Source organism: Phyllopteryx taeniolatus, chromosome 13 (assembly GCF_024500385.1).
Source record: "Phyllopteryx taeniolatus isolate TA_2022b chromosome 13, UOR_Ptae_1.2, whole genome shotgun sequence".
In the NCBI taxonomy this organism is placed as follows: domain Eukaryota; kingdom Metazoa; phylum Chordata; class Actinopteri; order Syngnathiformes; family Syngnathidae; genus Phyllopteryx; species Phyllopteryx taeniolatus.
Genome location: NC_084514.1, coordinates 15,661,483 through 15,681,387, shown reverse-complemented (window position 1 = coordinate 15,681,387; position 19,905 = coordinate 15,661,483). Strand labels below are relative to the sequence as shown.

The following is a 19,905-nucleotide window of genomic DNA, read 5'->3' as shown; positions in this document are numbered from 1 at the left end:
GTACGCCCGCGACCCTAGTGAGGATAAGCGGCTCAGAAAATGGATGGATGGATGTTTAAAAGTACATGCAGAAGAACACAGAATGTAAAATGTTAAATGGAAATGGACAAGAAGTTCTGTCTTGGCTAAGTCAGTTGTATTGACTACATTGAAAAGAAAGAGAAACAAAATTTCCACTCCTGCACTGTGTAACCATCAAGAATGTTTAGTGAGATGCACAAAGGCTTTATGTGCAGCAACTCACATCTGTATACATATATATTTTTTAAGTGGTTAACTCTTTCTACATTTCTATTTCACTTGAAGGACTAAAGGTTTTCTGATTGTCACTCTGAATTGGATAATGACATTTTCATTATTTGTTATGAGAAAGCTTGATTCTGAATAAGTTGTGCTGAACTGGTATCCCGGAATGGGGTTGCGCTCATTCTTCAAGGTTTGTTGCCATTATTATCCTCCCTCAAAGTAAGTCAGTGTAAGTATGAAAGGATTTTTGTGTGTGGACAGAACACGTTAGTGATATCAGGAAAATGTGGGCATTGTCTTCTGTTTATTTGCTTCAGTCAGTGGCGCTTTTATACTTGCCTTTCTCATGTTCACACATGTTGGAATAATTGAACTTACCCACTTTCATTTCTGTCTGGAGGTTCTCAGCATTCCCTTAGAAATGTCTTGGCTAATACGCTGTAATAGCAGTCATTTTAGAGTGCAGCTCATATTTTAGAGTAATTCTGTGTTAATAGTAGTTGATATGTCTTACACTGTGCAGTAACCCTTGCATGTATTCCCTCTTTTCTCTAACTTTCAATCTTCAGGGTCAGAATACATTAATAAAGTTGTAACTTTTTGTTGCTGAATCACTTCGCTCTACAGAACGTTTGTAAGAAAGCGAGAAAATAGTGGCAGTTGGGTTGCATGGTCTGCTGCTGTGTGACCTAAATAGGCAGCCATGCATGTTTTAATGAGACAAACATCAGAGGACGCCCAATAAATAAGACCTTTAGCTTGTCATTTACACTACTATTGTTTCTCATCTGCCGCCGATCGTGATACCAGTGTTCCTAAATGGTTCCAGTCTGACATATCTGCATGAATGGTGTAGGACTGGAGTAGCTTTGGAAAGTTGTTTAAGTGATAAACATGCTAGTCATGGCTACTGTGTTTGTATTACACTATCCATTTAGCTAACTGCTTTGGGAAGAGTTTTGTGTTTAGAGACCATTTAGAGACTGCAGTGTGTCTAGTTCCACCCTTTAGGCACTGTACCATTGTGGTTGATGGCAAAAGAAAGGGGTGGTGACAACTTAATGGCACAGTGTACAGTGGTACAGTGTAAATCGAATGCCCTGCAAGTCACACAATGCTGAATTTGACCAAGTATGGGGGGAAAATAAACCTGTTAAGACTAAGTCGCACAAAAATACTGTCCTGAATAACCTTGCGCAAGACCTCCACAAATCTTGTCAATATCTATGCCAGAAGGGATTGTATAACGTAAGAAACTAAACACAACCATGAACCAAACTGTACTGCTTGATGGAAACGGGGCTGTAGTCACTCTGGTTAAAAAGTGAAAATACATTAATAGTAGACACAGAGCGCTTCATCAGATTAGATGTCGAAGGCTAATCCAGAAGAACGCTGTCTTCTTCATCCATAAAGATAGAAGCACAATTGCACACATGGTGCTGTTATTCTTAGTGTGTCTGAATGGCTGCTTCTGTGTGATATTGCAGTGTGTGAGATTTACTCCTCCCTCCTGCTGTTGCTTGTCGGGGCTAAGTGCGGATCAAAGTGGTGCTCTTCTGTAGGATCAGGATCGTGTGGATGTTCACTCTGGATTTATTTTAGTTCACCCTGTGGGTGGGGAACTCCAAATATTATGAAAGGGGAAGTTAACCAAGCCCCCCTAACCAGCAATGTGTCCTACTGCTCATTGCGGGCCTTCATTAGAAGCACATGTGGCCAAGATTCTCTCTCCTCAACTGGGCTTTAGAGGGAGGGGTCTACCTGTCCGCGGATCTAGCGTGATTCCTGGAGCAATGCCAGAGTGGTTGGTGTGCCTCATGTCAGGGGTCAACTCTAGTCAGGGGGGTCCATCACAGGGACTGGAAATCATTTTTCCTTCAGCCAAAGAGGATTACTTTGTGGGAGGAAATTCAAGTCAAGCTGTTAGCACAGTAATGACTGATGACAGCCTTGCCCCCCACCTCACACCAGTAAAAAATGTTTTCCCTCCTTAGTATCATTAAGACAGATGGTAAAAATGTCAGACTAGATATTTGTAGTCCTGACGAAGCTCATACCTGAGATGAGTGTCAAATTCCACTCCCACAATCTGTCAACGCGCCAAACTTTATTGCCTTCTTTTATGAACAGAGGTATAAACAAGAGAAGAGAAGTACTCTTGACTTTACTGTGCATAGCATTGATATTTGTCACCAAGAGGGAAACAAACCGATGGCATGGTTCTGTTATAGCTGCCACAAGCTTTACTGAAGTGGGAGAGCTTCTTGCTTAATTATAGTATTATGCTTTAGTCATACTGTTATGTAATGCTCTTGTGTTTCTTTGTGTAACTGAGGCTTGAAAAGAGCTACATTCATTCAGGAACTTTTCAGTGTTGCCTTGGAGATAAATAAACCTGATCACTGCAGAAATATACAGACTCACCTTCCTCAAACAACATTTTATAGCCTGCCAAAGTGACTTCTTTTTCCCTGGAGATTTATGAAACACCACCTGGACCAAAGTATTGGGAAATAGAGGGATATTGAGCACAATGCACGTGTGTGCATATACAGTATATATTGTATAAGTGAAATAACATCATGCTTGTGTTTTTCCCCAGGGAACCAGAGAGTGTCAGTGAGCAGTTTGTTGGTGTGCCATGGTATGCTGCTTGTCGGAACCAACCTGGGCGTGACTGTGGCCCTCTCTGTCCCCAGACTGCAGGGTATTCCCAAGGTCACAGGTAACACAGCTCCAGTATATTAATAATTGTATGTGTAGGTTTATGTTCAGATTGTGGGGAAACAAATAACACCTCGCCAAATATAATGAATATGACTATGAGAAAAGGCAGCTCTAACATTAGATACATCTGGTTGAATAAGAGCCAATGCATTTACAAATAATGCATGTTTTTAATTGACGCTGTCATAGTGATATTGATGACCCTTTACTGAGCACTTTTTTAAAATGAAATTGAAAGCTTACAAAACAAGAAAATTATTTTGGTAGCTAATCTACAGTGTATTGCCAGACTTTTTTACTGTTTTCCATATGTGTAAAAAGTATATTATCATTAATAATAAAAATATTAACTTCACATTCACATTTACCTTATAGTGCTGGGTAGCTGTAAGAAATCACATGGTTCTACTGCATTATTGTGAGGTGTCAACATTTCAACTCGTCTAACTTACCAACAGTTTTTTTTTGTGTGTGTGTTTTTTTACCTTTAAAAGACTGCCATAACAAAGAGTGTATATTACTGTATTTGTATTATATTGTGTAGTGGTGTAAAGCTGTAATGCCTCACACTGAGATGGTTTCAAACATTTTCGCTCTTTTGTAAGGAATAAAAACAGTGACCAATACGCATACAATGAATCCATTTTCAGGACATTGAATTGATCGCAACTAGACTGTTCTGTTTGTGTTAGAAGACGTTTCGCCTCTCATCCGAGCAAACTTTCATTTCATGCAGCAAGGCTTAGTTAGGATGCACTAGGGTTATACAAAAGTCCGCTAGTTTATTGTTAAGGTATAGAAAAACTCCATAGCGGAAATTAGCATATACGTATGTTATGGCAATGCTAAATCTTTAAGCAACTGCTACTTAAACACACACAGAGTAGCAACACAGACAAATAGAGTACACAACACAACTCACAGGCATATATTCTCTTGACTCTGTGGAGCTCACATTAAAAATGAATATTTAAGAGGTTCTGTGTGTCTGCAGGTCGGGGAATGGTATCCTTGCATGCTCACAACGGCCCAGTTAAGTTCCTAACTGTGGCCACAGCGGTGTGTAACCGACCCTCGGGCCTCCCTTCCCCCGCTTCCTCAGAGTCAACCCAGACAGTAGAGCCAGAGGACGGAGAAGGCACTCTGCCCCCCTCAGACTCTGCGACACTGCCTCAGGGCCAAGGAGTGTGGCTGGGAGAAGCAGGCTGTACCACCATGGCTTTCCAGGACTCACTGTCTTCCTCATCCTGCGGCTCTTTAGCTCAATCCCAAGGCTCCTTGGAGCACGGGCCCGAGGACGGGGCCCTTTATGATGTGCTCCATGATCAGGCCCACCCCCACAGCGGCCGGCGCACCAGCAAAGTGGATGTCAGCTCTCTCCTGGTGGTTTCTGGAGGTTTGGGCCACCGCAGGGTGAACAAAAAGACCAAACAGTCACGCCATGGAGACAACACCTCTACCATCCTGATCTGGCAGATCCCGTTGCTCAACATGTGACGCACCAATAAACCAGTGAAACAGAACTGAATTACCAGGAAGCAGTTTAAAAAAAGGGGATATTTAATAATCATACAAATGGCTCTTGACATGTTTCAGGCACATATAGTGGTTATAAAAGGTCTACACGCCCCTGTTCAAATGCCAGGTTTTTGTGATGTACGGTAGAAAAATAGACCAAGATAAATCATTTCAAAAACGTTTTCCACCAATAATGTGACCTAGAACCTGTACAACGTAAAAAAAATAATAATTTTCATTTTTTTTATTTTTTATTTTGGAGAAATAAAACAACTGAAATAATGTAGTTGCACAACTGTGCACACCCTCTTATAACTGGGATCATGTGGCTGTGTTCAGAATTAACCAACCGCAAATGCAATAATACATTTTCACGCATTTTGTTATGGTCGGATGAAACCAAGGTTTAACTTTTCGGCTATAATTCCGAAAGCTATGTTTGGCGCAAACACAACAATGTTCAACACCAAAAGAACACCCTGCCTACAGTGAAGCGTAGTAGTGGCAGAATCATGCTTTGGCTCTGATTTTCTGCTGCTGGAACTGGGGCCTTAGTCAAGGTGGAAGGAATTATGAACAGTTCCCAATAGTCAGTGTCAACGCAAAACCTTCAGGCTTCTGCGAGAAAGCAAAAAATGTGTCAGGAAAAACCTACGAGAACATCTGAACTATATTTGGGGTTAATGTGAGACATTTTAAATGGTGGCAGGTGTTTGCAGACTCGCATTTAACAAGAGTTTGAATGAAATTGGTAAATTCTGAACACAGCCACATCCCCAGGTACTGTATAGAGATGGTGTGCACACTTGTGCAACCAGTTCCTTTCAGTTGTTTATTGTTAATTACCCTCTCTAAAAGACTTTCTTTTTAATTTTAATTGACTCGTACAGGTTATAGGTCTCATTAATGGTGGAAAAGTTTTTGAACTGACTAATATTTGTCAACATTTTTTTATATCACAAAAACTTGACATTTGACCAGGGTGTGTAGACTATATATATCCACTGTATATCCCATCCACTGTATATCTGGTGGTAGACTTATACTGATTATGGGCCAATCGCAACAAAGTACCGGTAAATGCTTCATTTAAACCTGGATGACATCACTTGGCTCCACTACAGTATTCCTGATGATATCTTAGTGCAAGATAAATGAAAAGGAACTCTTCTGTAAAAACAGACTTAATCTTAACACAGCTAATACATCAGATGACTTGCCACCATTTTTAGTTTGTGTAATGTACCTGTATTGTACAAAACCACAGTTTGTAAAACAGTGTTGATTTTTTTTTTTTTCTTCTTGTATGAGGTGTGTGAAGTTACAATATGGTTATATAATTATTATTATTTTTCTCTCCAAGATTAGGATCAGGGTTCAGGAAATATGTCAAGACTTGTTGAGTTGTTATGGAGTTGACTCAGGATTATCTGTAAGCATTTTTGGGGGGATCAGACAAAGGTTCTTTGTGTAATATAAAATATCATTTTCATAGAACTAGTCCAGTGCTCCCGCTCGTGCGTTTACCAAGGAAATTGGTAAAAAGGTGAAATAATGTTGACTGATTTACTTTGGAAAGACTGGTAAGATCTCTGGCTGGCCAGTGTTCTCCACAAGTGGAAGAGTTTTTGTTATTGACCAAGTGTTTTGTTCAGCTCTAAATCCTTTTTGTTGCTTTGTTAGGAATATTTAAGAGACTGAAAAAACAAATACTTTTGTTTTGTTGTACTGTATATGTTTGTATGTACAGTACTGTACTTCTGTTATGTTCTTAATCAATATAAAAAGTTGTTTTATTGAGATACTTGTGTATTTTTGTTCTAAGATTGCACCATTTTCAGAATTTTATTTATATTCTAACCGAAGGAATACACAGTACTTAGCATTGCGCAAACTTGATTGAATGTGAATGATTAGATTACTAAACAAACAGTAGCAGTTTTATGAAGAAGAACAGAAGAGTGCATTTGTTAGTTGTTGATTGTGTCTTTACTACATGTTGGGATGAGCAATGTCCCTGAGGTCGGTGAGTAGAGCCTGATGCAGCTCTTGCAGGATTTCACTGTGCATTTCTCCCACTGCTGAACAGAGAGGGTCAAGCCATTTTCTCACTCAGAACGCCTACGTCCACTGTTGTGCAACCATTTTCACTATTCACCCGCCATCAAGGGGAGAGATAGGCTTGAGACTCTTTTCATACTCGCATCCAGTTATCAGGTATGTTCGTACTCCTGTGGTGGTATAATATGGCTTACTAGTAAACTTATGTCTGTCTAGTTGTTGGCATTGCACATGCTCAGAGACAACTCCAAGGCTCTGCTGTGGTTTCCATGGAGACGCTCATTTCATGCGCACACATCAATCCCCGGCCTGTCTTTGTTCTCAGAATATGTCTGCCATTTAAACCTGCCCTCTGAATACCTCCTAATCTCACAAGTTTGATGGTGGTGCGATGCTCCCCGCTATTTATACATGGGCAGACCAGTTGGTACGACACAGTCTCCACAGAGGAGGGGTAATGGACCTTCTGTTGCATTGTGGGTTGTGCTTTTATTATTATTGTTGTAAACCACAGATAAGGAAGTTGTTCATTGCCTTTGTTTAGCAGGATGACAAAAACTACTTTGTAGAAGTATGTGGCACAGGCCAACAAACAACACATTAATTTCTGGGTGCAGATCCAGATCGAGGTGCAGTTCCAGGAATTACTTTTCCCTTTTAGAGAGGGTGGTTAGATATAAAGCTGCACAAGTTGATGCTGTTCCAAACGAGTCCATCCATCCATCTTCTGAGCCGCTTATCCTCACTAGGGTCGCGGGAGTGCTGGAGCCTATCCCAGCTATCTTCGGGCAGGAGGCGGGGTACACCCTGTACTGGTTGCCAGCCAATCGCAGGGCACATACAAACAAACAACCATTCGCACTCACATTCACAACTACGGGCAATTTAGAGTCTTCAATCAACCTACCACGCATGTTTTTGGGATGTGGGTGGAAACCGGAGTGCCCGGAGAAAACCCACGCAGGCACGGGGAGAACATGCAAACTCCACACAGGCGAGGCCGGGGATTGAACCCCGGTCCTCGGAACCGAGGCAGACCCTCTAACCAGTCGTCCACCGTGCCGCCTCCAAACGAGTTCAATCTAGTAAGCAAAAGGAAGCCTGATTGGTTTGTTAGGTAAGAAAAGGTGACCTGCATCGTGTCAAAATGTAGTTATTTACTCTTTTTCTTGATAATTGTACATATTATGACAATATCCCAGATGTCCATCCGCAGGGTCGCAGGCAAGCTGGAGCCTATCCCAGCTGACTGAGCGAGAGACCCTTTGTATACCCTGAAATGGCAACAGTCAGTTGCAGGGCAACACTTGCCAAAGTTCATTGGCACAATTTTTGTTATAGTCAGTTGACAACCTTAGCAAAGCTATGTGAACACATTTTGAAAGCGTGTCCACTGTCCGGTGATATTATTATTATTATTATTTATTTTTTTTCTTCTTCTCAGTATGAACCAGGGGCGGGGTGGCAATTGGGAATTTTCGGTCAACTCCTGAACGGCCGGTCCATTCCAGGCCGACCTGGCCAAGCATCTTTTTTTGTTTGTTTTTTTAAATAGCTTAATTCCTATATAATTTCCAATACACACAGCCATCTTTTAACAAAACAATTACAGACTACTATTCAAAAAATACAGAGGTAGGTAGGAACGTGCTACATTTACTCCGTTACATTTACTCGAGTTGCATTTTGGAAACATTGTACTTGTCAGAGTACTCTGAATGCAGAATACTTTTTTACTTTTACTTGAGTACTTATGTTTAAGAAGAAAGGGTACTTTTACGCCGTTACAATGATCTACATGCCGCTCGCTACTTTTATTTATCAATTGTTGCTTATTTATCATTTTTTTCGTCTGCGATCTGTTTTGACTACGACTTCCACATTGGGTGCTGTTTGCTCCAATACAACGTAAACGCAAGTGACGTGTCACTCTAGTTCACCAATCAAACGACAAAAGACAGTCACGTGACCGCACACAATGTCTTCTATTGGGCTTCGCGGGCATAGGTATAAACACTAGATTCGCCAGCCCAGCTAATCGACGTGCTTACGTGGCGGCAATGTTGGAAAGGTCGTCGTTAGAAGGCAATGGCGCGCGACTGTGTTTACATTTTAGACGACCCAGGACACGTTGGAGAGATGATGTCTCCAAGCTGGTCTTGGAACGCCTCGGGACCCCCGCGGAAGAGCTGGACAGAGGGAAGTCCGGGCGTCCCTGCTAAAGCTACTGCCGCCGTGACCCGACCTCAGATAAGTGGAAGAAATTAGATGTATGACCAAAACAACAGCTTTCACGCATTGTATGATTTGCCTGGTACTGTCTGCCCAAACGTGGATATTCCAGTCCACTTACTTAAGTTGAGAAAACAGCTTGTGGTAAGTTTCAGATGTTTTTGTTGTTGTTTTGGCTGTACATATTAGCCCACACTCGCCCTATTTTATGGTCATTACTAACTGCAAAACATGCATCTTTTGTGGTACGTGCTAATCTTGCTCTCTCTCTCACACACACACTGCACATTCACACTTTATTGAGTTATAATTTTATTTTAGTTGTATTTTATTTGACGTTCATGCTCTGGCAAATCAGAGGTTATTCACCATTTACTCTGTACTTGAGTAGTTTTTTTCGCTGAGTCCTTTCTCACTCTTTTTTGGGATCACTGCTCTTTACTTTTACTTGGGTCATGTGACTTTCAAGTAACAGTACTCTTACTTGAGTACAATATCTTTTTTTTTTTTCCGTCGGGTCCAGTTATCAAAACGGGTATGGCACATAATTGACAGTAAACGGGTTTACTTTTGTACATAAGCACATTTCAGAGTCTGTACATGCTTGCTTTGACTTTTGAATCAGTATTTTGACTTTTCCCAGTCTTGATGTTTGTTCACCGTTATACTTGGACTTAAGTGCACGTAAATCTATAGATTGATACTTATTATAGGTGGTGACGTGTTAAGGAATGATGCGTGCCGTGCATGCGTCCAACAGATGGAGCGTTGGCCTCCTTGTACAGTTGAGGGTTAACACGAACCGAAGGGGCGTGGTTTAGGGCAGCAGTCAACTGTTAAAAAAAGAAAAACGAAAAAAGAAGGGGGGGAACGACATCTCCTGACGAGTCATGTGCCACTGTTGGACGCATCCAGTGCATGAGGACCCTCGCCACGCTTGTTGGGTGCACGGTCACGCGAGGAGGCTGGTGAGGGAGGCGCGCCGCCTGGGGGTCGTGGGGGGGGGGCGCTGTTCGATTGCCGCTTCAGCCAGCCTCGCCCCGGCCACGGGGGAGACTTGAGCTACGGGTAGCCGAAGACAAGACCATTCATAGGATCGGGTGGTTTAAGAGGTGCACGGGTGGACTGAATCAGGCCGAAAATGTGGACGAAATAAAGTCGTCTCGCTCAGGGTCGTGTAAGCTTTATGTAACGGAGGTTTGTCGGAGGGATTGCTGGTTCCGAGCGCTTTAATCACCGCCTGGAATCGGAGGTAGGCTGCATTTAACTCCTCATGGAAATAAACGTGGATTCTTCCAAGGTGGCAAGAAGACAATCATCTTCCATGTAGCGACTCAAAGGCTCATTGTTTCACACGCGTGATGAAACAACCGAGGGCTCTTTTCACCCTTTCCTTGTCATTTTAAGAAGTAATTTAGTTTTACGCATGCGCACTAAATGCATCTAGTTAAACATTTCCAACCCTTCTCTGGTATTAGGCTGCTAGAGTGATTATTGCAGTAGGTCACGTAGTTTTGTTCTAAAAGAAACAATGTGCTTGGTCTTACTTGTATTCCTCTATTACAGTTTTTAGACTGCTAGAACACAATCACTTTTGTGTACAATATTAATTGTGTTTACTGCAGTATTTAGCATATGGGCTACCATCCGCATCTGTATTCCTAGTATTTTAATTTAAGTTTACATTCGATTCCTATATATATATATATATATATATATATATATATATATATATATATGTATGTGTGTGTGTGTGTGTGTGTGTGTGTGTGTGTGTGTGTCGTGTTGCACACAACACAGAACCAAATCACATAGAGTACATGCACACATGATGCAAGGGGAGATGGAGGGAGGGGTTAAAAGGGGTGCACAAACAGTACTGCACCTCTTGAGCAGCACAGCAAGGACAGTGCCTTGCTCAAGGAGACAATAGCCGGGAAGCAGATGAGCACTTTTCCAACAACTAGTTGCCATTTTTACATTGTCCGTAGTGGGACTTGAACCATGGCCCTAAGTATGTGCAGTAGAGTAGCATATATTTGTAACCATCTCAGTCTTGTAGGCGCCACGGTGGACTCGTGTTTACCATGTTTGGCTAGGGTTTAGCACGTTTGCCTCAAAGATTTGGGGATTGAATCTCCGCTCCTGCATTCCTGTGTGGAGTTTGCATGTTTTGCTGTTGGATACTTCAGCTTTTAGTTGATTTAAGGCTCTAAATTATCCAGAGGTTTGTCTATATGTGCCCTGTGATTGGGCGGCAACCAGTCCACAGTGTCCTCTCGCCCAAAGGAAACTAAAATAGGCTCAAAGTGATCCACAACCCATACTAAAACAAGCCGCTTCTTTCCCTATATTAGTACTTTCTTTGCGCATGTGCTTCTTGTCATCATATTTTATTCCTTACCTCTGTAATATGTGAATCCCCAACTAATCAAATTTTAAATGGCTTCATCTGCATCATTTATACATAGTTATTAAGTTGAAATGATGAGACAGCAGTACCTTTGAGGTATTACACTGTGTTGCAATCCTAGTCCTGTTTTGCTAAGCGAAATAATGCTCGTCAGCAATTGCATCTTAATGATTCGTGTTTCCTCCCTTCCGTGTAGGTGGCACTGACACACAGAAGACAGAGGGTTGTCCACCCCTCAGCATGATCATGAAGGACACTGTCCGTCATAACAAGTGAGTACATCAGGATGACCGAGGGCCAACTGCCAGGAGGAGAAGTCGACGCAGTCGAGGCCGATGTCGTCATCCACGCTGTCAACCTTGTGGCAAGCACGGACAAGGCCCGAGATTTACATCCAGGTTTTGTCCAAGGGTTGTTGGGGGATGACCCAGACTTCAACGTCCCTACAGTTTTTGAGAAGGAATACCTGCTGGATGGAAGACTGATAACTGAAAATAACGATAGCGATTGTCAAAAAGGTAACGGCTCATACATGGCAAATTCAAATAAGCTTAATCTCTCCCCAAAAAAGAACGAGCTCGACTTTCCATCTCATGTTGACTCTAGTGTGTCACACATACAGTCAAACTGTGCAAGCAGTCAAATCCCCAATGGCGCAAGAGCGAAAGAGTCACGCTTTGCCGGTTCTAAACCAGAAATGGATCAATCACACCCATCATGCAACCCCGAGGGCAGCACAGTTGCGGTCGATTCATTATCTGATAGAAGTGAGCCTGATTTAGTCATCGAAGTTGGCGGTCAGACGATCAATGCTCACAAGTCGGTCCTGGCGGAAAAGAGCGACTACTTTAAAGCTCGGCTGTCGCGAAACATCCTCAAAGTGAAGGGCATGAGCTACAAGACTTTGTCAACCCTGATCGAGTATGTTTACACTTCCCAGATGAGTGTTTCTAAGGACAATGTCGTAGATGTCATCACAGGGGCCAAAATCCTCCAGATCCCTTGTGCCGTCCAGGCAGCTATGGACCGCATGACAGAACAAATCACTGCGGGGAACTGCTATGAGATTCTGAGCATCGCCAAAAAGCAGCGACTTAGTGAACTGAAGGAGACCGCCTACGGGTTCATGAGCGATAACTTCCTCCAGATCCTCAAGGACCCCTGTGTGTACGGGCGTCTGACCGGGTCCGAGCGCGATCTGGTCCTGAAGAAGAGAATGGATGGGAGGAAGACTCTCATGGCTGCTGAGATAAACGACGTGTTTGAACGCGTCGGGAGCCGACCGCCGAGTCGCTGCGGAAGCCGTCCGCAGAGCCCCTTGTCCGTGGGGTCTCTGGAGGAGAGTCACACCATCTACTCCTTCAGCAAAGAGGCTAATGACTGGAGAGCTTTGACAGCCATGCCTGAGGACGTCAACACTAAAGGCTGTGGAATCTGTACTATGTACAACTACCTGTTTGTGGCAGGTGGGATAAAGGGCTATGGGGACAAGGGGAGGGTATCAGACAAGGTCTTCTGTTACAACCCCAAAACAAACCACTGGACAGAGATCCGGCCCATGACGCAGGCTCGTGCCCAGCTAAAGCTGGTGTCCATGGACGGGTACCTGTATGCCATCGGAGGGGAGTGTTTGTTTACCGTGGAAAAATATGACCCTCGTATGGACCGCTGGACCGCGGTGGCCCCTTTGCCGAAGGGAGCCTTCGCGGTAGCTCACGAGGCCACGACCTGCAACGGGGAGCTTTACGTGTCCGGGGGCTCGCTCTTCTACCGCCTCCTCAAGTACGATACCAAGAGAAACGAGTGGCAGGAGTGCCCGTACAACAACAGCAGGAAGAAGTCCACAGATATGGTGGCGCTGAAGAGTTTCATCTACCGCTTCGACGTGACCCGCGAGCAGGGGATCAACGTGTTCAAATACAACAGCATAGTGAAAATGTGGCACGACTGTGCGTCGCAAAGGCTCGGCAGCTCGTTGCCGTTTAGGTGTGCCGTCGTAGGCAACTGCATCTACTGTGTGAACAAAAGCCAGACTCTTCAGTTTGTGGTCGAGGAGGAGAACGCCTTCTTTGTGGAGGAGCCGGTGAGGGCGCCTCTCGAAGCCAAAGGCGTTCTCTTCCCTTTTGTGCTCACTTTGCCTGAAAAGCCTGAGAAAGTTCCGCCCGGGTGCAATCCAGAGTTACAAAACTAAAAAGCAGACCACCGTATTCGCTTTCTCTAGCGCGGCATCTGTCTGTATCAGTGTGTCATTGCCTGTTTCCAACTGAATGTGTGTATTGCATGGCAATTTAATGTTTCGACAGAGGCAAGCCTTAAAAAGGGAACTCTCAGTATTGAGTGAATGCAACATTATTAGTATGATGGAAGTGAGAGTAGATGAGTACTTCTGGCTGGTGTTGTTTGGTGCACTTTTGTGTGTGGATCGGATGTTATTGACACCGTGTGGACTTATTGATATTTGGTTGCAAAATGTGCCGATGATGTGCCCATGTGATGTGGTTTCTATGCAAATGAAACAGCTGTAGGGCTTCACTATTGATAACTGGAATGACATTGAATGCATACAGAGCAGTATTTTATACAACCTGAAAGGGACTAGGTCATTATATCCACCCACCATCCTCTTTCTTTACAGTCGTCATTGGAGTCCTGAGTGAGTGGGCTTTCACTACCCTGGACTGGTCGCCAGCCAATCTCAGAAGTCACATTTTAAACATTGGCAAAAGTTACTATAAAGCTCACAGATACTAAGTATTTCAAAATTATTGTGGAAATTTAACTTTTTATGCTAATTAAAATTCAGGATCATAGGTTCATGGGCTTCAAGTGTTGGAGCTGATTTTCATAGAAAAAAACATCTATCCATCTTTTTTCAATAGCGTTTGTCCTCATAAGGGTCACGGAAGAGCTGGAGCCTGTCCAAGCTGCAGCCAATTGTAATGCATATACAGTGAACCCCTGCTATTCGCGTGGGGGATGGGGACCAAATCCTGCTACGAATAGCGAAAATCTGCGAATAATTAACGCACCCCCAAAAGGAACTTGTAATAGCGTATAAATGCCACAAGATGGTGGCGAAGCACTTAAAACGGAGAGGATCGTTACGCATCAACACCATGCACCATCGATCATGTACACAATCATGAACTCATGTTACATAAACAACTGTATTCAGTAGTTAAATTATTATTCACAAACAAAACACCTTTACGTGAGGATCATCAATTGTATGAGCTAGCCTAAAGAACATGCTAGCTCAAACTGGAGATGTCGCACATGGGCAAACAAATATGTGCACTAGCACTTCACACAAACGGTATCCAGTCATTAAACTCTCCTTTTTACACACAAAAAGAAATGTGTTAATGAATACAGAAAATTCGAACAACAATGTAGACTAAACAAGATGTTTATCAGTAGCTGCAGCGGGACAGAAGCACAAACATACTTTCACTTTTGGCTGTGCATGAGGTCCAATCATGTACCTCTAACAAAACTGGACATCTCAAACGCAGATTAAAAAAAAACAATAAATTAAACTTAACAAACACACCAAGATTCTACCAGATGTTGCCAAAATAATACAAACTTTGAACTTGAATTGCTTTGGCCTGAGCACAAAAACAGCAAACAGTTGAGAAAATCTGTGCATGCAAATTTATATTTATTGAACTGCCATCTAGTGAATGTTCGATTTTTTTTTAAAGAAAACTTTTGCTTTAGTTCATCGTCTACTGTTCGAATCGTAACTGTTAATAGTGATTGTATATAAACGCAAAAAGCTATAAGTCACAGGTATTTGGAACCGAAGATGAATACCAATGTAATAATTCTCAAAATCATCCCCCGCCACCACAATGTCTTATGTATTTTTCCACTTTCATATTCCTGCTGCAGACCCGATGGAGCCACCAATCGGCTGTGTGTTTGACACCCCTGATATAAAACAACCATTCAAAATCTTCAGTGAACCAAACATGCATGTTTTAGGAATGTGGGACGAAGCCAGAGTACCGGTCCGGCAGAAAACCCACCCAAGCGTGGGGCGAACCTGCAGACTCCAGACAGGAAGGTCGGAGTTGAGATTCAAACACAGGATCCCAGAACTGTGAATCAGATATCCTAATCATTAGTTCAGAAAAGCACATGAATCTGTTTTTTTTTTTTTTTCTTTAAAAAATATTTGGCATACTTCATAGGGGTATGTTCTGGCACTTCGCATATTTGCCAAAGATAATGAATTATCTGTTAAATCAGGTTAACAAATCACAAATAGCTGCCCGTTTTGGGTGTGTGATGTTCATTTAAAATATTCTTGTTTTTTTACCATGTTGGCTGCTAACAAACTCTTTCAGGGATGTTTAACAAAGCTAGAAAGTCTGTGAAAGAAAACAAGCACAGAGCCCAGTTTATCTGCAGTACTCAAAGGTCAAATCAGATGCCACATTGCTTCAGTCAGTCTATCGATGGCCTTTCCTGCCATAACCATTAAGATTCCCTGGTCTGTATGGCTGTCATATCATATACTGTATTCTACATGCACAGCATAAATGATATTGTTTGAGAAGTCTTCAAAAGTATCTGTTTGCTGCTGCAAAAGCACAATGTGAGTTTATGTAAGTTTATACTGTATATTCCTGACAGCAAAACAACAACAACAACAACAAAAATGCTAATGTGCTTGTGTTTCATTGCAGTCAGTGTCATTTTGGACAAACTGGATGTGGTTTTGCTACTTTAGCTGCCAGGCTTTTCTAGTTTGTGCCCTCCACCCCACCACTCAGTATGGAAATGTTGGATTTGCATTTGCAGATCATTGCTGTAATGCCTGGTAAAAACTTCCAATGTAAAGGCTTTGGAATGTGCTAACTCATTAGGTGTTGGATAATGTTAATCGGTCCAAACGAATGCTACGAATAAAATTGGTTTGGGAAAATATTTGGGTTTTGTGACTCTTTTTCTTATTGCGCCAATGTTAAAAAAAAAAAAAAAAAAAAAGTAGGCTTGTTCTGCCATCTACTGGCCATTTTTTGAAATAGCACCAGCCGACAAACACCAACAACTTCCCAACAACAAGACCTTCGGACTTGGGCAAAGATTCGATAATAACATTCATTCATTCATTCATCTTCCGTATACAATAAAATGATTGTACTGTACTTGAAGGGAATCAGAGGATGTGAGGAATTCCTTGTCCCCTCCAAAATGAACAAAAGCTTATTAGTGATGTTTGACTGATTCTTTATATTCAATCCAATGTCGCACATACAGATGTTACAAATGGGAAACCGTAAGCCGTCTGCCCAACATCAGTTAACATGTAATTGCACATGTCTCAGAATCTGTCCAATAAATAGTGATTCCATGGAAGTTATATATCGAGTGACGACTCTATTGAATCTCCTGTTAAATCTATGTTTGCTCACGCAATATACTGGAGGATTTATTCAATGATGTGCATTTTATTGAGTGAAATTAGTATTTGATCCTGAAGCAAAACATAAGTTAGTAGGCTACTTTGTTGGCAAGCACACACAGCAAGGAGACATTTCTTGTAAATCACCAGCTTTGGCCCACTTCTCCTTACAGAAACTCTAAACCGTTCACGTTTTCTGGCTGCTGTTTGGAAACTCGAAGCCTCAGCTCCCGCCACAGGTTTTCTATTGGGTTGAGGTCTAGAGACTGACCAGGCCACTAGATGATCTTAATATTCTTCTCCTTTGTTTCCCTGGCATTGTGTTTTGGGTCACTGTCAGGCTCGAAGACCCAGCCACAACCCATCTTAAGGGTTCTTGCTGAGGAAAGGAGGTTTTTGTCCTAGTACATGGCTCAAGGATGTCAATTTCAATTCTATTGACGTTGCACCGGCCTTTTTCATGATATCCTCCTGCTGTATGTGTTCACTGCACTCAGTGCTCAAAGCCATTTTTGCCTGACAAATGTGCATTTAGACGATGTCATAAGATATTGCTATAGGCCCCCACCCCTACAAGGTGGCCTTTATTTTTTTTTTTTACAAGTGTCTTTACCAATTATTAATCGAATGATGTGAAAATGACCCATATCCAAATTATTTTGTTACTGAAGGATAATGAGAAAGTATCATTGGTGAGGGATCGGATCAAGTTTGTGTGTGTGGGGCTGGGGCATGGGGTGGTTATAGTCATGTGTGTAATGTTGCTGTTTTTAAGCATTGTACCTCTATTTTGTATTTTTTATTTCAATGTAGCTCGTTGCTTTTAATACCAGTTCACATTGCCATGCTCCTTCAGTCAAATCTCCCCTTTTATCAAGAAAATCCTTGAAGAAATTGTAGCACAATATCTCAATGATCACATGGCCTCGAGCAATCTATTTCAACTTTTTCAGTACGAATTCAAGGCAGACCACCCTACTGAGACAGCCCTCGCAAATGTGGCCAATGATCTTTTACTAGCTATGGACTCCGACACCTCAACGATACTAATAATACGCGATCTCAGCGCCGCTTTTGATACTGTCGATCAGAAGATACGACTAGACCGCCTCGAAATGTGCACGGGTATTACAGGCTTAGCACTTTCTTGCTATAGAACTTCTCTCTCAGAGAGGACACACCGTGTAATCCATAACAATACAACCTATGAGTACAATAGACACAAGCACGTTTTTCAGTACACCGCTCAGAATTTTGATAAAACTAGCAATACCAAGTGACGCAGCTAAAAATCTCAACGTATTATTTGATTCAACTCTCCATTTTCAAATGCACATAAAGAATATTAGCAGAAATGTGTTCTTTTGTGTATGTAGAAAAAGTTTGAGATCTTGGAGTCCAGCTCACGAAAAATGGGAACAAAAACAAAAGTGTTGCATTTATATCTTTGGTCTTTGTTGATCAGGGGATGTCACCAATCTTTGTCAACTGTGGGCTTGTGAAGCCCTTGAAGACTCTTCAGTGATTCACGGACACATAACGTAACCTGACTTGACTGACATTGGGACTACCAATGGAAATTAGCCTTTAGGCTATAATTTAGTGCATTTACCTTTTATTGTTAAACTGTTCATTAATGTACAGTATATTGTTCCTCTGTAACAAAGGGGGAAAAGGAAAGATAGATAGAGAAGCCATTCATATATATTTTTTTTATTTCAGCAAGAGGTGTCCTGCGTAGAACTCAAGTGGGATTCATATAATCTATGGAGGAGCTAGGAATGTTCCATTCAAGAGATCCAGTATGAGATCCGCCCTCTGACTAACAACATAAGATCTGTGCCACTTACATGGTCCTCAATCAACACATCTTCGGACGTCAACAAACAAAAGTTACATACAGAAAAATAAATGATAATGTACCAAAGATTAAGACAGTTCCACTGAAAATTCGCTTTTTCATCCACAAGAACATTATACATTATGAATATAGTTAAGTATTGATGAGACTCAGGCAGACTCATCAGCCACTCATGGAAACGGTTGCCAAACCCCACACACTGCGTCGTCATGTGACAGCAAACATCTTTTGTGTCAGTGAAAAATATGGTTGGCTATGATGGCCCTCGTCCCTCACCGAGGACCTGTTTGTCATGGATGACCCTACCAGGTGCATGAAGCCCCAGAAAACTTCACTGGGACACACAAACCCCTCCACCACGATAAGGTGACGGCTCAAGGAGGGGACAGTGTAAAAATGTGTTTGCTGTTGCCGTTGCCTGTCATTACACTGGCTTGTGGATTTCAGACCACTGCAGGATGTCTGAATAAAAAAATATGTGTGTAAAGAGACTTACTTTCTTCGTCACCACATCGAGCACATAAACTACTATCCCCCACCCCTAATTTTGGTTTGTCTAATTGTAATAAATAATAGGAAAATGATATGTCTGAATGCATTACAGTAATAAAAGTTACAGAAAAAGCGACATTAACAAATTGGTAAATCTCTAACTACTTGAGAATAACTATGACAGGTTATCATACAGCAATAGATGGTGTGACGAAGAAATAGATGTGCACCTGCAGCGAGGTTGGCTGCAGGTGAAGAAGCAAATAACCACAATGCAGTAGTGGTTTGTCTAAAAATAACAACACTCTGCACGGAAATGTGTCAAATAATATTAGGATAGAAAGTACTGCATCAACAGAGATAATATGTTCAAAAACAAATATGTACTGACTTCAATGTACACTACTACACGATTGTGTGTATTTTCCGCATTTTGACCATAAAAATGTATATTTTGCTAGTCAGAAAGCGTACAAGTGCACTCACTCACTGTAGCAACAGGGAAGGAGCTAAAAAAACAAGTATATATTGCATATACACACGAAAGAATGTAACACGTTATATATGAATTCTAGTGCAGAATGATGGGCGCTTTCCTTAAACATGCAGAAAGGAAGAACCCAAAATGTCATGTAGGGCGGCTTATATTCACGTTACAAAATGACACATTACAGAAAAATACGTCATAATTTACAAATTAATACCAGTGAAAAAATTCAGTCCCATTTATGAGGGCGTATGTTTTTCATATTTTTTTTATCCTTCCAGCGTGACAAACTGCTGTACTCATAGTTGAACACCTGGGGGCAGTGTAAGCATGAAGCAGAGTTCACAGGAGGCTGGCGTTCATAGTTGTTTTGGCTCGACGAGTAAATTCAACGAGAAAAGAACAGGGGAAAAAAAGAAGAAAGGAAAAGAAAAAGCACTGTTGATTTA

At 42.0% G+C, this 19,905-nt stretch overlaps 2 protein-coding genes across 7 annotated transcripts in view; both read left to right on the top strand.

Moving 5' to 3' along the window:
* Positions 1-6,296, top strand: part of arhgef10 (Rho guanine nucleotide exchange factor (GEF) 10) — a 54,822-nt gene extending 48,526 nt beyond the window's left edge. For 4 of the 5 annotated variants that reach the window (XM_061795007.1, XM_061795008.1, XM_061795005.1 and 1 more), the window contains 2 exons: positions 2,852-2,974; positions 3,971-6,296. In XM_061795007.1, coding sequence (XP_061650991.1) covers positions 2,852-2,974; positions 3,971-4,473 — 626 coding nt within the window. In that variant the 3' untranslated portion in view covers positions 4,474-6,296. The remainder of the gene's footprint in view (positions 1-2,851; positions 2,975-3,970) is intronic. The other variant, XR_009791464.1, reaches the window with a different exon arrangement.
* Positions 6,297-8,595: 2,299 nt separating this feature from the next.
* On the top strand, positions 8,596-16,138 carry LOC133488117 (kelch repeat and BTB domain-containing protein 11). 2 transcript variants are annotated; one of them, XM_061795601.1, is made up of 2 exons: positions 8,596-9,755; positions 11,397-16,138. In XM_061795601.1, the coding sequence occupies exon 2, from the start codon at positions 11,487-11,489 to the stop codon at positions 13,389-13,391; it is 1,905 nt and encodes a 634-aa protein (XP_061651585.1). In that variant the 5' UTR covers positions 8,596-9,755; positions 11,397-11,486; the 3' UTR covers positions 13,392-16,138. The 2 variants fall into 2 exon arrangements, with proteins under 2 accessions (XP_061651585.1, XP_061651586.1); XM_061795602.1 differs by lacking the exon at positions 8,596-9,755 and adding an exon at positions 9,775-10,039.
* The last annotated feature ends 3,767 nt before the right edge of the window (positions 16,139-19,905 follow it).

Bases quoted from the DNA above. Each gene is read 5' to 3' on its own strand.
- LOC133488117 (XM_061795601.1), top strand. From the start codon at position 11,487: ATGACCGAGGGCCAACTGCCAGGAGGAGAAGTCGACGCAGTCGAGGCC.